Source organism: Chlorocebus sabaeus, chromosome 9 (assembly GCF_047675955.1).
Source record: "Chlorocebus sabaeus isolate Y175 chromosome 9, mChlSab1.0.hap1, whole genome shotgun sequence".
In the NCBI taxonomy this organism is placed as follows: domain Eukaryota; kingdom Metazoa; phylum Chordata; class Mammalia; order Primates; family Cercopithecidae; genus Chlorocebus; species Chlorocebus sabaeus.
In genome coordinates this window covers 98579565-98597717 of record NC_132912.1, presented here as the reverse complement: position 1 = coordinate 98597717, position 18153 = coordinate 98579565, and the positions used below count along the sequence as shown (strand labels likewise).

At 40.7% G+C, this 18153-nt stretch overlaps 1 protein-coding gene and 1 long non-coding RNA gene across 6 annotated transcripts in view; one reads left to right on the top strand and one right to left on the bottom strand.

Annotated features, from left to right (window-relative positions):
- Nucleotides 1–18153, bottom strand: part of ENTPD1 (ectonucleoside triphosphate diphosphohydrolase 1) — a 173636-nt gene that overhangs the window by 14210 nt on the left and 141273 nt on the right. For all 3 annotated transcript variants that reach the window (XM_038009352.2, XM_073019214.1, XM_007963683.3), the window contains 5 exons: nucleotides 10347–10464; nucleotides 7672–7822; nucleotides 5531–5690; nucleotides 4570–4809; nucleotides 2315–2575 (listed from right to left, as the gene is read on the bottom strand). In XM_038009352.2, coding sequence (XP_037865280.1) covers nucleotides 2315–2575; nucleotides 4570–4809; nucleotides 5531–5690; nucleotides 7672–7822; nucleotides 10347–10464 — 930 coding nt within the window. The remainder of the gene's footprint in view (nucleotides 1–2314; nucleotides 2576–4569; nucleotides 4810–5530; nucleotides 5691–7671; nucleotides 7823–10346; nucleotides 10465–18153) is intronic.
- Nucleotides 1–18153, top strand: part of LOC119627954 (uncharacterized) — a 170901-nt gene that overhangs the window by 47678 nt on the left and 105070 nt on the right. The window lies entirely within an intron of this gene.

The following is an 18153-nucleotide window of genomic DNA, read 5'->3' as shown; positions in this document are numbered from 1 at the left end:
AAGGCAGGAATTGGGCCATGTTTCCCAGGAAGTGAAACTTTCAGAGAAGTTACAAACTCAAGACACAAGGGTATGTTCACTGACTTTAGATTTACATCCTTGCAGTGACTGGAATGAAAAAGTCCCTTGGCCAAGGTGACACCCTCCTTCCTCTTCAAGGAGTTCAATCTAAGGCAAGGGCCCTGGCCCAAAAACAGTCCTAGGTGAGCAGCCAGTGCCAGCTCAGCCACAGGGCATTCAAGTGAGGTTCAGTTTCTTCTGAATTTGGGTTTGCAGCCAACTAATAACCAAATATTACTCTGCCAGTCATTGTCTTGTCATGTATTTCCCTCAGGAACCTTGAGGGGAGGGGAGGCTGTGGTTTGGACCATGGTTAAGGTAAGCCTGGATCTATGGCATTACCTATTGTTTTCTCAGAGACCAAAAAAATGAAGAACTCATACAGTTCATAAGAAGCCAGAAGCAGAATCAGATCTGATTAGGACAGTGCCTATGTTCTCTTCATAGAGCTTTGTCTTGGGCCAGACCAGGTGACCTTGGGAGAAACTCTCTTGCTGGGGTCCTGGAGGGGAGGAGCTGAACCTCCCTTCTCACATGCTGATCTGTTTTCTTAAAAGGGTTTAGAAAGCATGAAAGCAGGCAAAAGCCTTGTTTCTCTGAATATCTTGAATGAATAAATGAGATAATATACATAGAGTGCTTAGTCAATAATTGGCATTTGACAGATGGTAGCTAATTTTTCAATACGCTACTAAACTATGATTATAATAATGCTTAGTCTCTGGGACCAAAATATGAAATTTGAAGACTGAGTCGATTAAGAGGCATCTCTTCTGCCTCTGCTCAAATATTTTATCTTATTCTGGAGTTATTAAGAAAATAAGAAATTTGGAGCTAGGATTCAAATAATCCCCCAACTCTTCAAAACATAATGACAATGATGTCATCTTCAATGTTTCTTTGGGATTTCCTGACTTTCTACTTCCTAAATGTCTTTATAGAGGAAAACCCTCAGCCGTGTCATCTAACTGCTGCTCCTCCTCCTCCTGACATTTGAGAAGCCACCTATGGCAGACTGTAACAGGTACATACCCCATAGCTAGCCCCCTTCTTCCTCGCTTATGAAGTCCTGATTTTACCCAAGTAGAGGAAAGCAATATGCTCAAAAAAGACTCCTCAGGTGATAAACAATAATTAGTCTAAACTAACCATATTAATCCATTTCTCTTTAGCACAGATTGGTTTAGAGTATATATTTCACCAAGTTCTGGCCAGCAGGATCTGAAAAGATGTCAGTTGGCACTTCTGCAAAATGTGTGTGCAAGAGATGTGTGCAAGGAAAACCTTAAACGCCTCTCCTGCTTTTGCTTTACATGTGAAAGAAAATATGATGCTTGGATGTCTGATTCCAAAATGGTGGCATGGAAGCAAGCTGGCTTCATGCTCCCCAACCACAGAAAACCAGAAACAAATGTACAGCACTGAGATGATCACCAGCAATATCCCAGAAATCAAATATGAAGATGAGACAGTTCCCAGGGCCACAAAGAAGTGAAAAATCTCCAAGCAGATGGGAAGAGAATCAAACTTTCACAGGCATGTCACCTCTCCTCCCATTCTGCCTGGCACCAAGCTTGTGAAAAATTTCCCCCAAACTCACAATTTCTGCACTGGAAAAAGCAAGATCAAGGTGGACAATCAGCTTCCCCACCATCCTGGGTTCCCTAGCAGGAAACCCGTCCTTGTCTTAACCCACAGTAAGCATCGTGACATCCTGAAGAGAGAAGCATCCCTGGGGACAGGCAGAGACAAGGGAGAGGCAGATTTAGCATCCCCAGCCCTGGGAACTCTGCTATGTCACTTGGCCAAAGGAGATGCCAAATCAGAGTGGCTGTTCTGCGGCTGTAGGAGGTCTGTCCCACAAGGTCTCCTGGGCACAACCCCCTAGTCAGTTTTCCCACACTGCTGGGGCTAACCTCTTTGGGACCTCCCCCATTCCGGAAAGGCAGTACTCCTATTGTTGACTAGAATGGAGATGAACCTGGGCTTAAGGTGCTGCCTAGAGCCAAAAAGGAAGCAGTGACCTAGTGATATGGTGCTTGGAGCAGTAACATACCTTAGTACAAAAAGATCACAAAGATAGTGGAAAAAACTGATCCCAAGTTCTGACATAGTTGAGCTGAAGAACCAACCCCTAATCATCTACCACAAGACATTAAGAGAAAAATACAACCTATTATTTAAATCCTTTGTAGGCACATATTCTATAACTTGTAAACAAGACATCCTATACCTCATCATTTCACAAACTTACCCCAAAATCCCCCTGGAGTGGTGGCAAGAAAATCCCATTGAAGGCACACTGGGAGTAAGGGCAGTAACTGGTGTTGAAGAGCTCCAGGACGCTTTGATGGCATTGTTGATAGTTTCCAATACCCTGGATTTCAAACTGCTGGAATGGAAGAGTCATCTCAAATCTCTTGGTGCAGGGGGTCTTGTAAAGGTCACTTACGTTCACTACCTTCTTATATCCGGGATGAAAGCATGGGTCCCTGAGAATTTCGTTACTTGCAACCTGAATGGAAAAATCACTTGAAAGCATCATGTGTGAACGCTTTGGATACAAAAGGCACAGTCTGACTTAATCGATATGTAGGCACTGTACAACATCCCACCACTTGTTATTGGCATCAACATGGCCTGCCCTGCCTTTTTCACCCTTAGGAATAAATGTGAAAAATGGATTTGTGTAACAGGCGCCAGAAGTGGTATCAGATAAAAATGTATTTGACTATTCAAAGAATGCTGATATAGTTAAAACTGGGCCCAGAAATGCCATTAGTTTGAAATGTCCCTGAGTGCTTAGTCCTAATCATCTAGGTCAGGAGCAGATTCACAAGGAAACTCTCAAGGTTGTCAAGAATGTGGGCCTGGGGGTAGTTCTCCAGGAGCCTACATAATGACAGGGATGTCATTATGGACCAACCCTCCCTCCAAGGAGAGAATCAGAAACTCCCAGATACTTTTAGATCATTTAAGCCAATAGTATGAAAATTTCTTAAATTATTTTTTTAAATTCTTTATTTTTAAAATTCTTTTCTTCAAGCATTCTCCTATCCATATATATATATATATATATATATATATATATATATATATATATTTTTTTTTTTTTTTTTTTTTTTTTTTTTTTTGAGATGGAGTCTTGCTCTGTCACCCAGGCTGGAGTGCAGTGTCACAATCTCAGCTCACTGCAACCTCAGCCTCCCAGGTTCAAGCAATTCTCCCGCCTCAGCCTTGTTAGTAGCTGGGATTACAGGTGTTTGCCACCACACCCAGCTAATTTTTTGTATTTTTAGTAGAGACGGGGTGTTGCCATGTTGGTCAGGCTGGTCTCAAACTCCGACCTCAAGTGATCCACCTGCCTCGGCCTCCCTAAGTGCTGGGATTACAGGCATGAGCCACCACGCCTGACCCAGTAAAAATAATTTCTAACCCACAACCTACTAGAGAAGAAAGGAGGCTGCTGTGGATAAAAAGCTTAATGGAGCTTTGAGGTTCAGTGGATGTCTCTCAGCGCCCCTTACTTCCAGGACCATCTTATTGATAGTGGTTTTGAAAACAAGAGAGAATGCTTTGGAGAAGAGCAGAGAACTTGGTTATCCTTTCAGTGGAGACAGGGAACAGCTGGATGTGACATCCTGGCTTTGTGTTTACTTGTCAGGGTGTGCCTGGTACTCACATGATGCTGAGTATGTTTAACTTTTGTTTTCTTTTTTTTTTTTTTTTTTTGAGATAGAGTCTCACTCTGTGGCCCAGGCTGCAGTGCAGTGGCACGATCTTGGCTCACTGCAACCTCCGCCTCCCAGTTCAAGTGATTCTCCTGCCTCAGTCTCCCAAGTAGCTGGGATTACAGGCATGTGCCACCATGCCTGGCTAATTTTTTTTTTTCTTGTCTTTTTAGTAGAGATTGGGTTTCACCATGTTGGCCAGGCTGGTCTCCAACTCCTGACCTCAAGTGATCCACCCGCCTCGGCCTCCCAAAGTGTGTTTAACTTTTCTTGTCTTCAAAATGCAGAAAGCATCTGGGGACAAGATGACAAGATTTGAAGTGTCAATTGATACATTTTGTGCTTTTCCTGAAGTGTTTTTTTTTTTTCTTCTCCTCTCCAGGTCATTTCTAACAACTCTGTTTTATCGTAGTTTGTAGGATAAAGAGCTTTAAAAAGTGGTCTAAAAGAGCTTATAAATTGCAATTCCCCCTCCAACAAACAATATTCTACCACATAATTTTCATTATCAACCCCATGAGGGTGAGAAATTATTTCCTGAGAGAATATCTCAGTTGTGTCCGTGGAGATAACGCAGTAAACAAACATGGGAGGTGATGTCTGGTTGAAACAATTTATAGGGGTCGACCAGATGTAGTTCAATATCCTGCCTAAAAAGGTTTGGAAAGTACAATAACCAAGTTCAGACAAACTACTGAATTTGAAAGAGAAAACAACAGGATGTGGGGGCTGGAGGCACAGATGTGAGGAGGGCAGGTCTGGATTGAGTTATACTTGCCTGAATGTCCTTGGCCAGTTTCTGCCAGAGTGCCTGATCCTTCCCATAGCACAAGAAGCTATGTGTGTAGACATTGTAGTCCTTGCCATAGAGGCGAAATTGCAGAGCATTATCTGGGGACTCAGTAGTCTGGTTTTGGGGTACAAAAGTGATTTGTGTAGAGGCTCCCCCAAGGTCCAAAGCTCCAAAGGTTTCCTGATTATTGGTTTCATACGGGACTATGCTGAACCACCTCGTTTTCTGAAAGACAGTATAGTTACCAGTGCTAGAAGTCTCTGGACACTCTGCTTTTCATACTATCTATTAGAGTCAGGGATTTCCTAAGGCAAAGAAACAGGGGCATAAAGATGAGGCAAAGCTCACTAGAGGCTCCTGATCTACAACAGATTATCAGCAAGAAAAGAGGGGGTTCAAAGACATAGCTCAGACTGCCAGACATAGAAGCAGTGTAACTAGTGTTTACAAACAAGAGGTCTGAGGCCAGACACATTCAAGTTCAAATTCTCGCTCAGTCACTTGTTAGTTGTACAGCCATGGACAGAATAATTACCCTCTCTAGACATCGATATGGGGCTCTAAAATGGGGATGATGTAGTACCTCATACTGTTGTTCTAAGGATGAAATCAGAGAAAACATGAGAAGTGCTGAGCACAGCACGAGACACATAGCAGAAGGCAAATGTTAGCTATTCTAATTTTTAATGACACATTTTTAATTTCCTTTATGCCTCCCTAAGGCAAAGACATGTCTTCCTTATTCTCCCAATAGAAGGTCTTATAAGAGAATTACACCTCTAGTGACCCTTACAAATGTGACAGTAAATTCATTCATCCATCCATCCATGCATCCATCCATCCAGCATTCATTCATTCATTCTGGCTAGTGACCCAAGTACTGCCTGAGATAGCAATGGCATTGGCCTCCAGAGAGCCACCTCCATGGATGCTGTGAGATATTCACCTGACTGAATTTGCCCAGCAGATAGTTGATAGTAATCCAGCCATAGGCACCTTCCTCTTGGCCGGTAATGATCCTGGCACCCTGGAAGTCAAAGGGGTAGTTGCTGAGGCTCCTCTCCACCACATCCAGAACCCTGTCTGCCAACTCTTCACTTTCCATCCTGTACAAAGCAAGAGCTGAGGTTATCATTTTTGCTTTAATAATTACATTACCCATTTTAGCTATATCATCCACACACTGCTACTAAGAAGTGAATCATAATACACTGGAATAAATGGAGAGATGGGGATCTTCGCATATGTCTGTCCAAGGAACCCTTCTTTTGGATGAGGCAGAATTAATCTTTTGTTCATCTCTCTCCAAATCCACATCCTTCCAATCCTTTCATAGGTTGGTTTTCCTTAAAAATACCATTTTTGTTCTGAAGTTCCCTGGCTCAAAAAGTTATCAAAGGCTCTTAAAATTACCATAGTGGTGATAGCTGGGTATGGTTTGATGACCATACCTGAAGCTGCTGTGTGCTACATTAGCTATTGTGGGTGGCTCCTAGCTGGTTACATGGCCAGACTCTGCTCCAGGTTTTTAATTAGGGTTCTAGTAGAAACAGGTGGCAAATGACCTGGAATAGACATCCAAACTCCTCTGCTGCCAGCCTGGGAAAAATCTTCCCCATATTGTAACTCAGTTCTTGGGTCTGTTTGAGACTTTGAGACCTGAAGAAGGAATCTTCCATTTTTGTCTTAATGAAGATGGGATGTAATTGCTTCCAAGATCTAGGCTACGCAACACTGGGAGTCTCTGAGCGAGAGGATGCTACCTTCCAGCTGGCATTAGGCCCCTGTCATCTCTCATCTAAATGGCTTCCACACCTGCTAACTGCCTTCCTTTTACCCCAGCTTTTCTCCCCTCCAATCCATCTTCTCTACCAGTGTCACGAGTTGTGTAGTGTCTTTTAATGGCTTCCTACTCTCTCTAAGATAAACTCCAAACTTCCTAGCATGGCCCATAGGGCACTTTGTGACCTGGACCCTTCCTTTTCAGAATCCCACTCAGAATCCTGGCTCCACCACTTCCCAGGTGTGTGACCTTGGGTGAGTTACTTCACATTTGTAAGCCACAGCTTCCGTATCTTGTTAACAATAATTAATTTCATAGAGTTGTTATGACAGTTCAATTAAGTGTTTAGCGCAGTGCTAAGAACATAGGAAGGGCTCAATAAATATGAGCTGCTACTATTATCATCATTATTATTTTACACTACTCACCTATCTTCTATCTAGGCAGAACTACTTACAGTCCTCTGAATATGCGTCTCACACTTCCCTACCTTTGCACATCTGGTAGAACACAAGCTCCATGAAGTCAGAGACTTTGTCCTGTTCACTGTTGTATGCTAAGTACTTAGAACAGTGCCTGACATATAATAGGAGCTGAATAAACATCAGTTACTGAATGCATGCTGTCTGCTCTGCTGATAAAGCCATTCCCCGATCCTCGAACTCATTTTTCATGGTTCAGTTCAGGCATCCCTTCCTCTAAGTTTTCCTGACCTCCTCTCACCCTAGGCAGGGCCAAATGTGCTCCCATAGCAGCTCTGAGCACTCCTCTATTAAAACACTGATCACCCTGCATTGAAACTGATTTCCTTGAAGGTTGAGTTTTCATATTCTGGATAGAGCAGGCTTTACATGCTGAATGAATGAACAAGTGAACAAATAATTCACACAGGTATCAAGTGATATAAAGATGCGCTAGTTGTGAATATTTATGATATGGGATGTCTATGAGTCTCCTCTTATCCTCTTCCTCCTAGCTATTGAGTAGCTAAGTCTGTAGCCCCAAACCCCAGAGTATATGGGCCTAGTCTTTCTCTCCCTATGCCCCATCCCTCTTGAATTCCCCATAGAGAGATGCACAAGGGGGCTTTTTTTTTTTTAAAAAAACATACATAAAATCCTATCCCTATATATGCTAAGAGTTTGGACATTTTATTCACTTACTGAAATTTCCTTTCTTAGATATGGACTTGGGTGTGTAGAACTTGGGGTATTAGGGAGTGTGGTCCTCTCCCATAGCTTCAGAGGCTCTTTCACTGCCAAGCCTAACTCCCAGATACTCTTGGTCCCTACATGCTGCTATACCTGAGCAACCGCATGCCTGCCGTGGCTCCCAGGTAAACGGGTGTCTCTTGGTGCTGGGACCTTGGAATCACTTCCCTAGCTCTTTCCATGCAATCAGTCAGGTAAATGCCTATTTCATTTACTTTCTGAACATATTTTGAGATTCCAGGACCTAGGAAAAGATGTAGAAGATAACAATCTTTTAAAAAAAATTATAAAACATACCTTAACAATAGTAGATCAAAATATGGTGTTTTGAAAAAAATACAAGAAAACAATTTCCTGATATACTATACATTAGGTTATTGTACTTAGAGGGTAATTCACTGGACCTAGCCTTGAGAGGATTTAATTTCCAAACTTTAAGTTGGGTCTGTCCAGTGTTCAATAATTCTGCCACTGGATGGCGCAATTTCATATTCAATTGCATAACGTTCTCAGACTTTAATGGGAATCTTATAGATAGCTACTCCATTAGCTGCTTTTTGATATTTCCTCCACAACATTGTAATTAATGACACTAGTTCCTAAAAGATCTAAAGATGACACTTAGAATAAAAATTAAGCAGCAGACAAATTGCCTTTTACTGAAAAGATGAAAGCTGCTACTAACTACCTATCTGATCCTGGCCAGCACCTTAAAGTTTCTGAGGTGGAGCTGCTTCCTATTACAAGAAAGAGAAACAGAATCTACATCTCCTCGGTGACTTTTCCACTCTGATATCCTGCCTCCCTAGCAAAACTGTTTTTCCAGTTTGAGAGCAAAACCGACTGTTGCTATGGAGGATTAGAGCCAAGATTCCTTAAGCTTTTTGAAGTTATATCAACACTTTCATCTCACATTAAGATAAACATCTACACTATCAGTGCTTCATAGCAGAGTAATTGCTTTAAAGATAATTATTTAAATAAGTTATCCAGATCATTCACAGGTTTTCAAACAGCCTAATAACCATGAGAAAATCAGCTCTAATTTACCAGCTAATTGTTCTGATTCAGAAAATTTGTGTTCAATATTTGATTAACTAGAGAACTCTCTCTTTTGAGAGGGAAAAATCCTGCATTTGTTAGGCCAAACGCTCATGGGTTAAGTCTCAGAAGAAAGATATCGTCTAGATTTTTTTTTTTTTTTTTGAGACAGAGTCTTGCTCTGTTGCCCAGGCTGGAGTGTAGTGGCGCGATCTCGGCTCACTGCTACCTCTGCCTCCCAGGTTCAAGCGATTCTCCTGCCTCAGCCTCCTTAGTAGCTGGGACTACTGGCACGCACCACCATGCCCAGCTAATTTTTTTGTATTTTTAGTAGATACAGGGTTTCACCGTGTTAGCCAGGATGGTCTCCATCTCCTGATCTTCTGATCTGCCCACCTCAGCCTCCCAAAGTGCTGGGATTATAGGCATGAGCCACCATGCCCGGCCCTTAAAATAACTTTTAAAAATGGAAGGCAGTGGGTTAAATAAAAGCCAACAAAATGAGGGATTTTGGGCTTTAAGAAAGGCTAGAAGTACTGTCTCAGTATTGATGGAACCAAAGTCTCAGTATTGATGGGCTATTGGGTAGAATGACTTGCTCTCTTGGAAATATCTCCTCTGTACTACTTTCTTGATAAACTATGAAAATTAGTGGATTCCATAGCCTATCAAACTAAAAATCAATTATCTTCTAGGATCTAGGCTATTGGTCTGACTAAAAATAAACAGTGGGTTCCCAGCTCAAAAGGCTGAGAGAGAGAAAAGTCAGAGAGATTGTGGTACAATGGTGCATGGTGGGGTACTGGGTAAAGGGAGTGAAAGCGGAATGGAATGTCAACCATTCTAACTTATATTATGACCTTAAAAGAAAAAAATTATTGATATATAATCCAGCAGCTCAGAGTAGCAGGAAGCCTAGAGTGTAATTAGGAGACCTAGATTCTTGTCTCAATTCTGTTGCTACTTTCAAGGCACTAATCCTCCAGGTTTTTGTTTCCTTCTCTGTGAAACAAAATTTAAACGATCTGTAAGTTCCTTTTCCCAGCCCTAAGAACCTATAATTTGGTCTTTCCTCCCTAAACAGAGCCTGAAAGCTTTGAAAAATGTCTTCCAAGCTGTAGATCAGGGTACAAAGATTAAGAGAGCAATATCTGAACCAGCCAGATCGGCATCACCTAGGAACTTCTTAGAAATACAAATTCGCAGGTTTCATTCCAGATTTGCTGACTCAGAAACTCTAGGGGATGGGGCCCATCATCTGTGTTTTTGACAAGCTCAAGCAGTTTCAAGTTTGAGAAGCACTGGCTAAGATGTAGACTTGAAGTTAGGCAGAACTTGGTTTGAACCGCAGCCCCATCACTTACTAGCTTGAGTAACAAACAAGTGGTATAACCTCTCTCAACCTCAGTGCCCCATTTTTCAAAAATTAGTATAATAATACATGAAGTAACACAGGTTCGGTACTAAGTACATAGCATGCAGAAGTGTTCTGTTGATGGGAGCTACTATTAATTATATTTATGTGTGTTTATTCTTAGGGTTTGATCATTAAGGACTGATTTCAATATGATTTATGTAACGATAACATAACAATAGCAGCTGCACTGTGTTCTTCACTTGGCTTCCTATGCTTGGGGCTCCTTTTTCTCTTGTGTTCTACTGGCCATACACCTCTCATGTTCTCATGCCCCACTGTCGGCCTCCCCTTCCCTTGGTCTTCATCTTACCTTTAACCCTGCATTCTTCTACTTGATGCACCACCCCTGTGTCATTCTCCTTTTCTGCTGGCCACTTATAGATGTATAAACTTGTGTGAGAAGAACCCGCATCCAGCACAATCCCATACTGAAAGCAAAACAGACCAAAAACTTATCAGTATCACATCACTCATCTCCATATTAGGCTTGCAAGAGAAAGGACTGGAATTTTCAAAAACATGAGGAGAAAGTATTTGAGAGGAACATTGAGGAGATGGCACTGGAGTCACTCCAATCACAAAATCTACCAGGATACCAACCCTACTAGAATGGGGCTCTTCATGCTGGTTGCATGTTAGAAATATTCAGACCTTATGTAGAACAGGGCCCAAGAAGCAGTATTGTTTAGAAGCTTCTTAGGTGATTCTAATATGCAGCCAAGATTCAGAACCACATGCTGAAGTAGCTGAGACACTGTGGAAGGAACAGAAAGCCATTAACCTACAGTCCCCAAATTTGTCTACACATTGGAATCTTACAGGAATCACCTGGAAAGCTTCAACGGCTACTGATGCTTGTGTCCTAGACCCAGATATTGTGATCTAATTGATATGGTATGTGTCCTGGGCTTTGAAATTTTTATAAGGTCCCACATGATTCTAATGTGCAGGTAAGTTTGGGAACCACTGAGTTACTCCATTGAGTGCCAGTAAGATATAATAAATATCTTCATCTAATTTTAGTTCAATAAATGCAGTTTGTTTTAAGGAGAGGTGTAGAAAACAGTAAATGCACTCACTTTTAAATTATGAATACAACTGTAAAATTGTATTTAATATATTTTAAAATATATGTACTTAAACTTCATGTTTTTGGCTTTACGAGTAGAGGGAGATGAAAAGAAGAAAAAAGGAGGAAAGAAAGTTAGCAGAGGAGAAGGATAGATGACAGGAGAAAGAACTAGATGATCAGAAGAGAAAGAACAAGTCACCATGTCATATTTCACAAGTGCACTAAATGTACCAGGCAGGTATTGTATGAAGCAACGTGTATGAATTATCCAACTAAATTCTCAGAACAGTGCTATAGAGCAGGTACTATTTTTACCCCTTCTATATAGGTGAGAAACTAAAGTATGAAGAGGTTCAGTAATTTCCTCAAGATACACAGCTGATAGGTGACAGAGCCTGGACATGAATCAAAGTCAGACTCAAGACTTTATATCCAGAAACACAGAAGCAAGGGCTGGGCAATAATTTTCAAATTGGTGCCCCCTTTTAAGGACATGAAATGAGGGGTAGCTACAGTAAAGTGCGCAAATATTAGGCATACACCTAAATAAATTTTTGTATATGTGCACATCCATATAACCACCACCCAGATCAAGATACAAAACACATTCTAGCCCTCACAAGGCTTCCTGGTGCCCCTCTCAGTCAGTTACCACTGTCTTAACATCTCCCACCATGTATGAGTTCTGCCTGTTTCTGAACTGCGATGCATGAACTCACATAGTATGCCTCCTTTATGTCTAACTTCTTTCACTTTACATTATGTAAGATGAACTCAAACTGTGTGTATCAGTAGATCATCTTTTTCCATCACTGCAGAGTATTTCATTATATGGATATACTATATTTTTATCCATTCAGCTGTTGATGGACATTCAGGTTATTTCCATTTTGGGGCGACTGGAAATACAGCCACCAGAAACATTCATGTGCATTTCATTTTGTTGAAATAAGTTCTCATTTCTTTGGGGGTATTTACCCAGGAGTAAACTGCTCAATGCCCATTTTGATAAACTGATAGTCATCTTTGGTTACATCCCTGAGCTTACTCAGGATTAAAAAATGCCATGATTGAGTAACGACATCTGACATGAACTTGGGAGAAGAGCATGATGGCACATGTACTTTTTAATCTTCCTTAGAGAAGAAACATAGAGGGAAGTAAATGGGGAAGCAAAAGGAAGAGAAACAGGAGACACTTCTGAAATGTGAGCCAATAACTCTTGTCACATGGCTGCTTATTTAAGCTGCGGACCTCAAAATGTGGTCTGCCACTTTAAAAATGCTTAATTTAGCTGTGTGTGTGTGTGTGTGTGTGTGTGTGTGTGTGTGTGTGTGTGGTGTGTATATGTGAATCTCCCTACATATATAAGTTAGGTTGTATGAACAGAAGCAGTGGTCTGGAAAGAGGAACAGTAGAAATGTCCTTGTTTGGTTCATGGAGACACCAATGGGGGGGCCCCAGTGAAGACCTGAAAATGTAGGTGGCAACAGGTATATATATCACCTGCTATGAATCTAAGAGACTCCAGGGAGAAAAGAGACAAGAAATAGGTTTAAGAGACCTCCCTGGACCACTAGGAAAAGCTAAAAGTAGAGCCTATTGAGTGTCAAACCCTATTCCATTTCACTAGACCAGGGAGTATCACCGTGCAGACCTTATGAGGACCCTTGACCTGCCATAACCTCCACAGTGTTCTCTTCCTAGTTACACACAGTGGGGATTCCCTCCAGTAATTAGCATTATGCCTTTAGAAAGAAAAGGGCCTGTAGGCTTTGGGCACAGCAAGGAAGCAAGCTGGACAGACTCCTCTACAGCTAGGCCTGCAGTGAAAGGAATGCAAGAAATGGCTTAGGTGGTGGCCACTGTGGGCAGAGAGGAACACTGACTGAGGTCTGGGGCCATTGGACCCGTGAGAAACCTCCCAGAGTGGAGAAAAAGGCTCAGGAATTACATGGCAGAAAATTCTGTTGTTCCCTAACAAGGCCTCTGATTGCTTCCTGCCAGAAAATGTTCCAACCACAGCAGCATATGACAAACACTGGCAAGGTATAAGCAGCAAGCAGCCTTTATCTGGGATCAGGACATTTTATTCTAACATTGTTGATATGAAAGTCATTCTTCCCATAGAGCCAAAGAACCAGGCTTGCTTTTGTCAGCTTGTTTTCTCTAAGGCCTTACACAGTGAGGTAGTTGAGAAACAAAAGCTTTTACTACGTCACATTTGATAAGTGTTTGAGAAGGGGGTAAAGCATATTTTAATGCAGAAATTGAGGGCATTTCCTCTTGTGTACACAGTACACTAGCATGCTAACCTGTGCGACTGTGCTAACATTTTGTCTTCTAAAATGGCTTGCAGAATAAAAAACTGGCATTGTTTGCTGCTTGAGAGACAGATAAAGCTTGACTGAAAGTTCAGTTTGAGCATTTGGGGAGTTTGCCTTTCTTTGTTACAATGTCCATCAGAGCCCAGGTAGCCACAACGTTTTGTTCTCTTTCCACCACACTAGCATTTTCCAATGCATGTTCCAGAGTGTATGAGGCCTACAAGGGCTTCAGTAAATAAAGCTTCCCAGAAGTTTGGAGAATGTTCATGTTCTCTCTGCCTCCTGGGCTCACAAGCCATTAGCTAGTGAATGTCTCAAAGTCTAGCAGTGGAGAAACCCAACATTTCTCTGTAGCTCATATTTAAATATTTCCAAAAGTCCCTATGAGTATATCCTTTAAAGAAAACAGCAAGATTTGGGTGGTAAGGAAGAGATCTGACACTCCCTCAGGATTATTTCAATATTATTTTCTATTTTAAGAGTACTAAAAGTTTCTTAAATATCACTCATAAAATGAAGTAAAAAAAAGATGTTTAAGATTCTACCAATTAGAAACCACTTTTATTTTTATTTATTTCCTTCCAAGTCTTTTTTGAATGCATAGTATTGCCCAAAGAAATTGTCGAATTAGAAAAACAAAACTATTCTAAAATTCATATAGAACCAAAAAAGAGCCCAAATAGCCAAGGCAATCCTAAGCAAAAAGGATAAAGCCAGAGGCATCACATAACCTAACTTTAAACCACAAAGCTATGATAACTAAAATAGCATGATACTAGTGCAGAAATAGATATATAGATCAATGGAACAGAATAGAAACCCTGAAATAAAGCCACACACTTAAAACCAACTGGTCTTTGACAAAGCTGACAAAAATAAACAATGAGAAAAGGACTCCCTATTTAAAAAATGGCGGTGGGAAAATTGGCTAACCATATACAGAAGTATGAAACTAGACCCCTACGTCTAACCATATACAAAAATTAACTCAAGTTGGAATAAACACATAAGTGTAAAACCCTCAAACTATAAAAGTCATAAAAGAAAACATAGGAAATACCCTTCCAGACATTGGCCTCAGTGAAGAATTCATGACTAAGTCCTCAAAAGCAAATGCAGTGAAAACAAAAATTGACAATTGGGACCTAATTAAACTAAAGAGCTTCTGCACAGCAAAAGAAACCAGTGACAGAGTAAACACACAACCTACAGAATGGGAGAAAATATTTTCCAACTGTATATCCAACAAAGGACTAATATTCAGAATCTATAAGGAACTCAAACAACTCAACAAGAAAAAAATAAATAACCCCATTAAAAAGTGGGCCAAAGACATAAATAAACACTTCTCAAGAGAAGACATACAAGTGACCAATACACTTTTGAAAAAATGTTCATCATCACTGGTCATCAGAGACATGAATGTTAAAACCACAATGAGATACCATTTTATACCAGTCAGAATGGCTATTAAGAAGTTAGAAAATAACAGATGCTGGCAAGATTGTGCATACAAGGGAATGCTTACACACTGTTGGTGGGAATGCAAATTTATTCAGCCCTGTGAAAAGAAGGTTAGAGATTTCTCAAAGAACTAAAAATAGAATTGCTATTTGACCCAGCAATTCCATTACTAGGTATATACCCAAAGGAAAACAAATTATTCTACCAAAAAGATACTTGCATTTGTAAATTTATCATGGTACTATTCATAATAGCAAAGACATGAAATCAACTCAGGAGTCCATCAATGATGAATTGTATAAAGGAAACGTGGTACATATGCACCATGGAATACTATACAGCCATAAAAAAGAATGAAATCATGTCTTTTGCAGCAATATGAATACAGCTGGAGGCCATTACCCTAAGCGAATAAACACAGGAACAGAAAACCAAATACTGCATATTCTTATAAGTGGAAGCTAAACGTTGGTTACACATGAACACAAAGACGGGAACAATAAACATTGGGGATTCCGAAAGAGGGGAGGTAGGGAGGAGGTCAAAGGTTGAAAAACTACCTATCAGGTTCTATGTTCACTACTTGGGTGACAGGATCATTAGAAGCCCAAACCTCAGCATCATGCAATATACCCATGAAACAAATCTGTGCATGTGCCCCATGAGTCTAAATATAATTTAAATTTTTAAATTTTTAAAGTTGTATATTATTTTTATACAGTTGTAATTTTACTGTGCATACAATTTTGTTCTAAGCTGGCTTTTGATTATGCACATAACGCATGATCAACCTAGCTCATGAAGATCATAACCGAATGAAGATCGGTTATGATCTTCATGAGCTAGGTTGCATGAACAGAAGTGGTGGTCCAGAAAGAGGAACAGGAGAAGTGACCTTGCTTGGTTCATAGAAACACCAATGCAGGGGCCTTGGTGAAGACCTGGAAATGTAGGCACAACAGACCCTAAGCTCACTGAGACTGGAGGCCACATAGAAGTAGGGCGGATCTCTCCTTAGGATGGAAACAATTCTACCTACACAAATGTCATATAGTTCCAGGCTTCTGGGTAAGTCTCTTTAGAAGCAGAAAGAAAGAGAAACTAGAGCATCAGTCAGCCTGCTTCCTGGCTCCACAGAAGTAGAATATTTCACCCTCTTCTCATTCAGAAAATGGTGGAACTGGCCTGCTTGCAGTTGCCCATAGGTCTCATGGCTTCTGCTCCAGGGCCTTTACCCAGAAAGTCCTTCATTTGACATCTCAGCCTTCTCTGACCTCCTGAGTTTAGATCCTACCCTCCTGATCAGAATGCCTGTATTTTCCCTCTAAAGACAGTACTGGTCACATGGTATAATTACATATTTATGCAGCTATTTGATTAATATCTATCTTATTAGCTTGTAAGCTACATGAGGGCAGGTCTACTTTGTTTACCACAGTATATACAGCATCCATGACGGTATATCCTACTATACATTAGGCACAAAGAAAGAATTCAACAGATAATTATTGAATCAAATGGATAAATGAGGGGGTTGGAACTGGATGGTTCCTAAATTCCTTCCAGCCCTAAAAGAGGTTAATTTTCATTGTCTAATACAAAGTAGTACCATTGGAGTTGTCCTACACCTTCCCCAAAAAGCCCATAAGACAGATGCTATGGTTTGACTGTTTTCCCCTCCAAAACTCATGTGTTGAAAACTTCATCACCAATGCATCAGCATCAGGAGGTGAGCCCTAGTGGGAGGTATTTAGGTATTCAAGTGCTCTTCTTAAATGGATTAATGCCACAGTTAAATGGGGTTTGGGGAGTGAGTTTGCTATCTCCTACTCTTTTGCCATGTGAGGAACAGCATTCCTTCCTCCAGAGGATGCAGAGTTCAAGGCATCATCTTGGAAGCAGAGACCAGGCCCTTACCAGACACCAAGCCTGCCAGCACCTTGATCTTGGGCTTCTTGGCCTCCAGAACTGTGAGAAAATTAATTTCTATTCTTTATATTGATAAATTACCAAGTTTGTCGCATTCTGTTACAGCCACACAAAACAGACTAAGACATCTGGTAACACAGACAAGTGTGATCATTAACTTCTCATGGTCCCTTCAGACGCAGTGTGTCTTCAAAAACTTTCTTAAAAGTTCCTGTAGCTTTAATGGTAACTTCAGCAGCCTCATCAGTCTGTCTCAGTGAGCTTGGGTTTATATACAAAGCTTATAATTTTGAGTAAGACTCTAGTACTCTATAAACAAACCAGACAGCAGAGATGCTAGCAGGGCCTATAAACATTTAGAGACCATTTTCTTCCTTTCCTTTTTCTTTAATTAGAGTTACTAGATCTTTAATACAAACCACAGTTCTGTTACTGTTTTATTTTTAAATTGCTGTAAAACATCCATAACATAAAAGTTACCATGTAACTATTTTTAAGTGCAGGTTTGTGGTATGAAGGATATTCACATTGTTGTGCAACCACCATCTATCTGCAGATGTTGTTTTTTAAAACACACATTACAATCCAATAGAGTAAAAATAATACAAATATTTTCCAAGAGTATTTGAGGTTGGAAATCAGAGCAAATCTTTCCAAAGTCTCCATAAAAAGATAAAATCACAAATGCTTTATCGAAGAACAGCACTTTTATAAAGCAGATGCATGAAGAAAGGTCATTCCCCTTTAACAGAAGTTGGAAATCCTGCAGAGTACTGGTTCAGTGACCATGACACACTAATAGCTAAGGGCCTTCCACAGGACATCTCTTCATTAAAGCAGGGAGTCTCCATTGAGGACCTCTGATGTGCTCATCACTCTGACAATTAAGTCACTTGTATTATTCCATTTAATTCTCACAACCATCTTCTAAGTAGGTACTATTACTATCTTGCTTTTACACAGAAGGGGAGGCATAGAGAGAATTTTTTTGCCCAAAGTCTCAACTAGGAAAGTAGCATATCTGGAATTAAAATCAAAGTGGTCTGGTCCCCAAGCCTGCATTCACAGAAGAGGCAGCGTTTAATGAAGGGTAGTTGTTTGGTATTGGGTCAGTCTGGTGCTTGTGTGACAGAGACTCAGTGTGTGCCAAAATGTGGAATGTTTGTGCTAAAAGGAATATCTGACAATCACTAACTGCCACTGTTCAGTGATGAGTAGACAAGGAAGTGGGGAACCAAGCAGACGTCAAAGCTACCTCCCCACCTAGGTCCACCAGAACAAAGGTACTTTCCCAGGGGAAGCCTTGGGTACAGCTAATGGCTCTT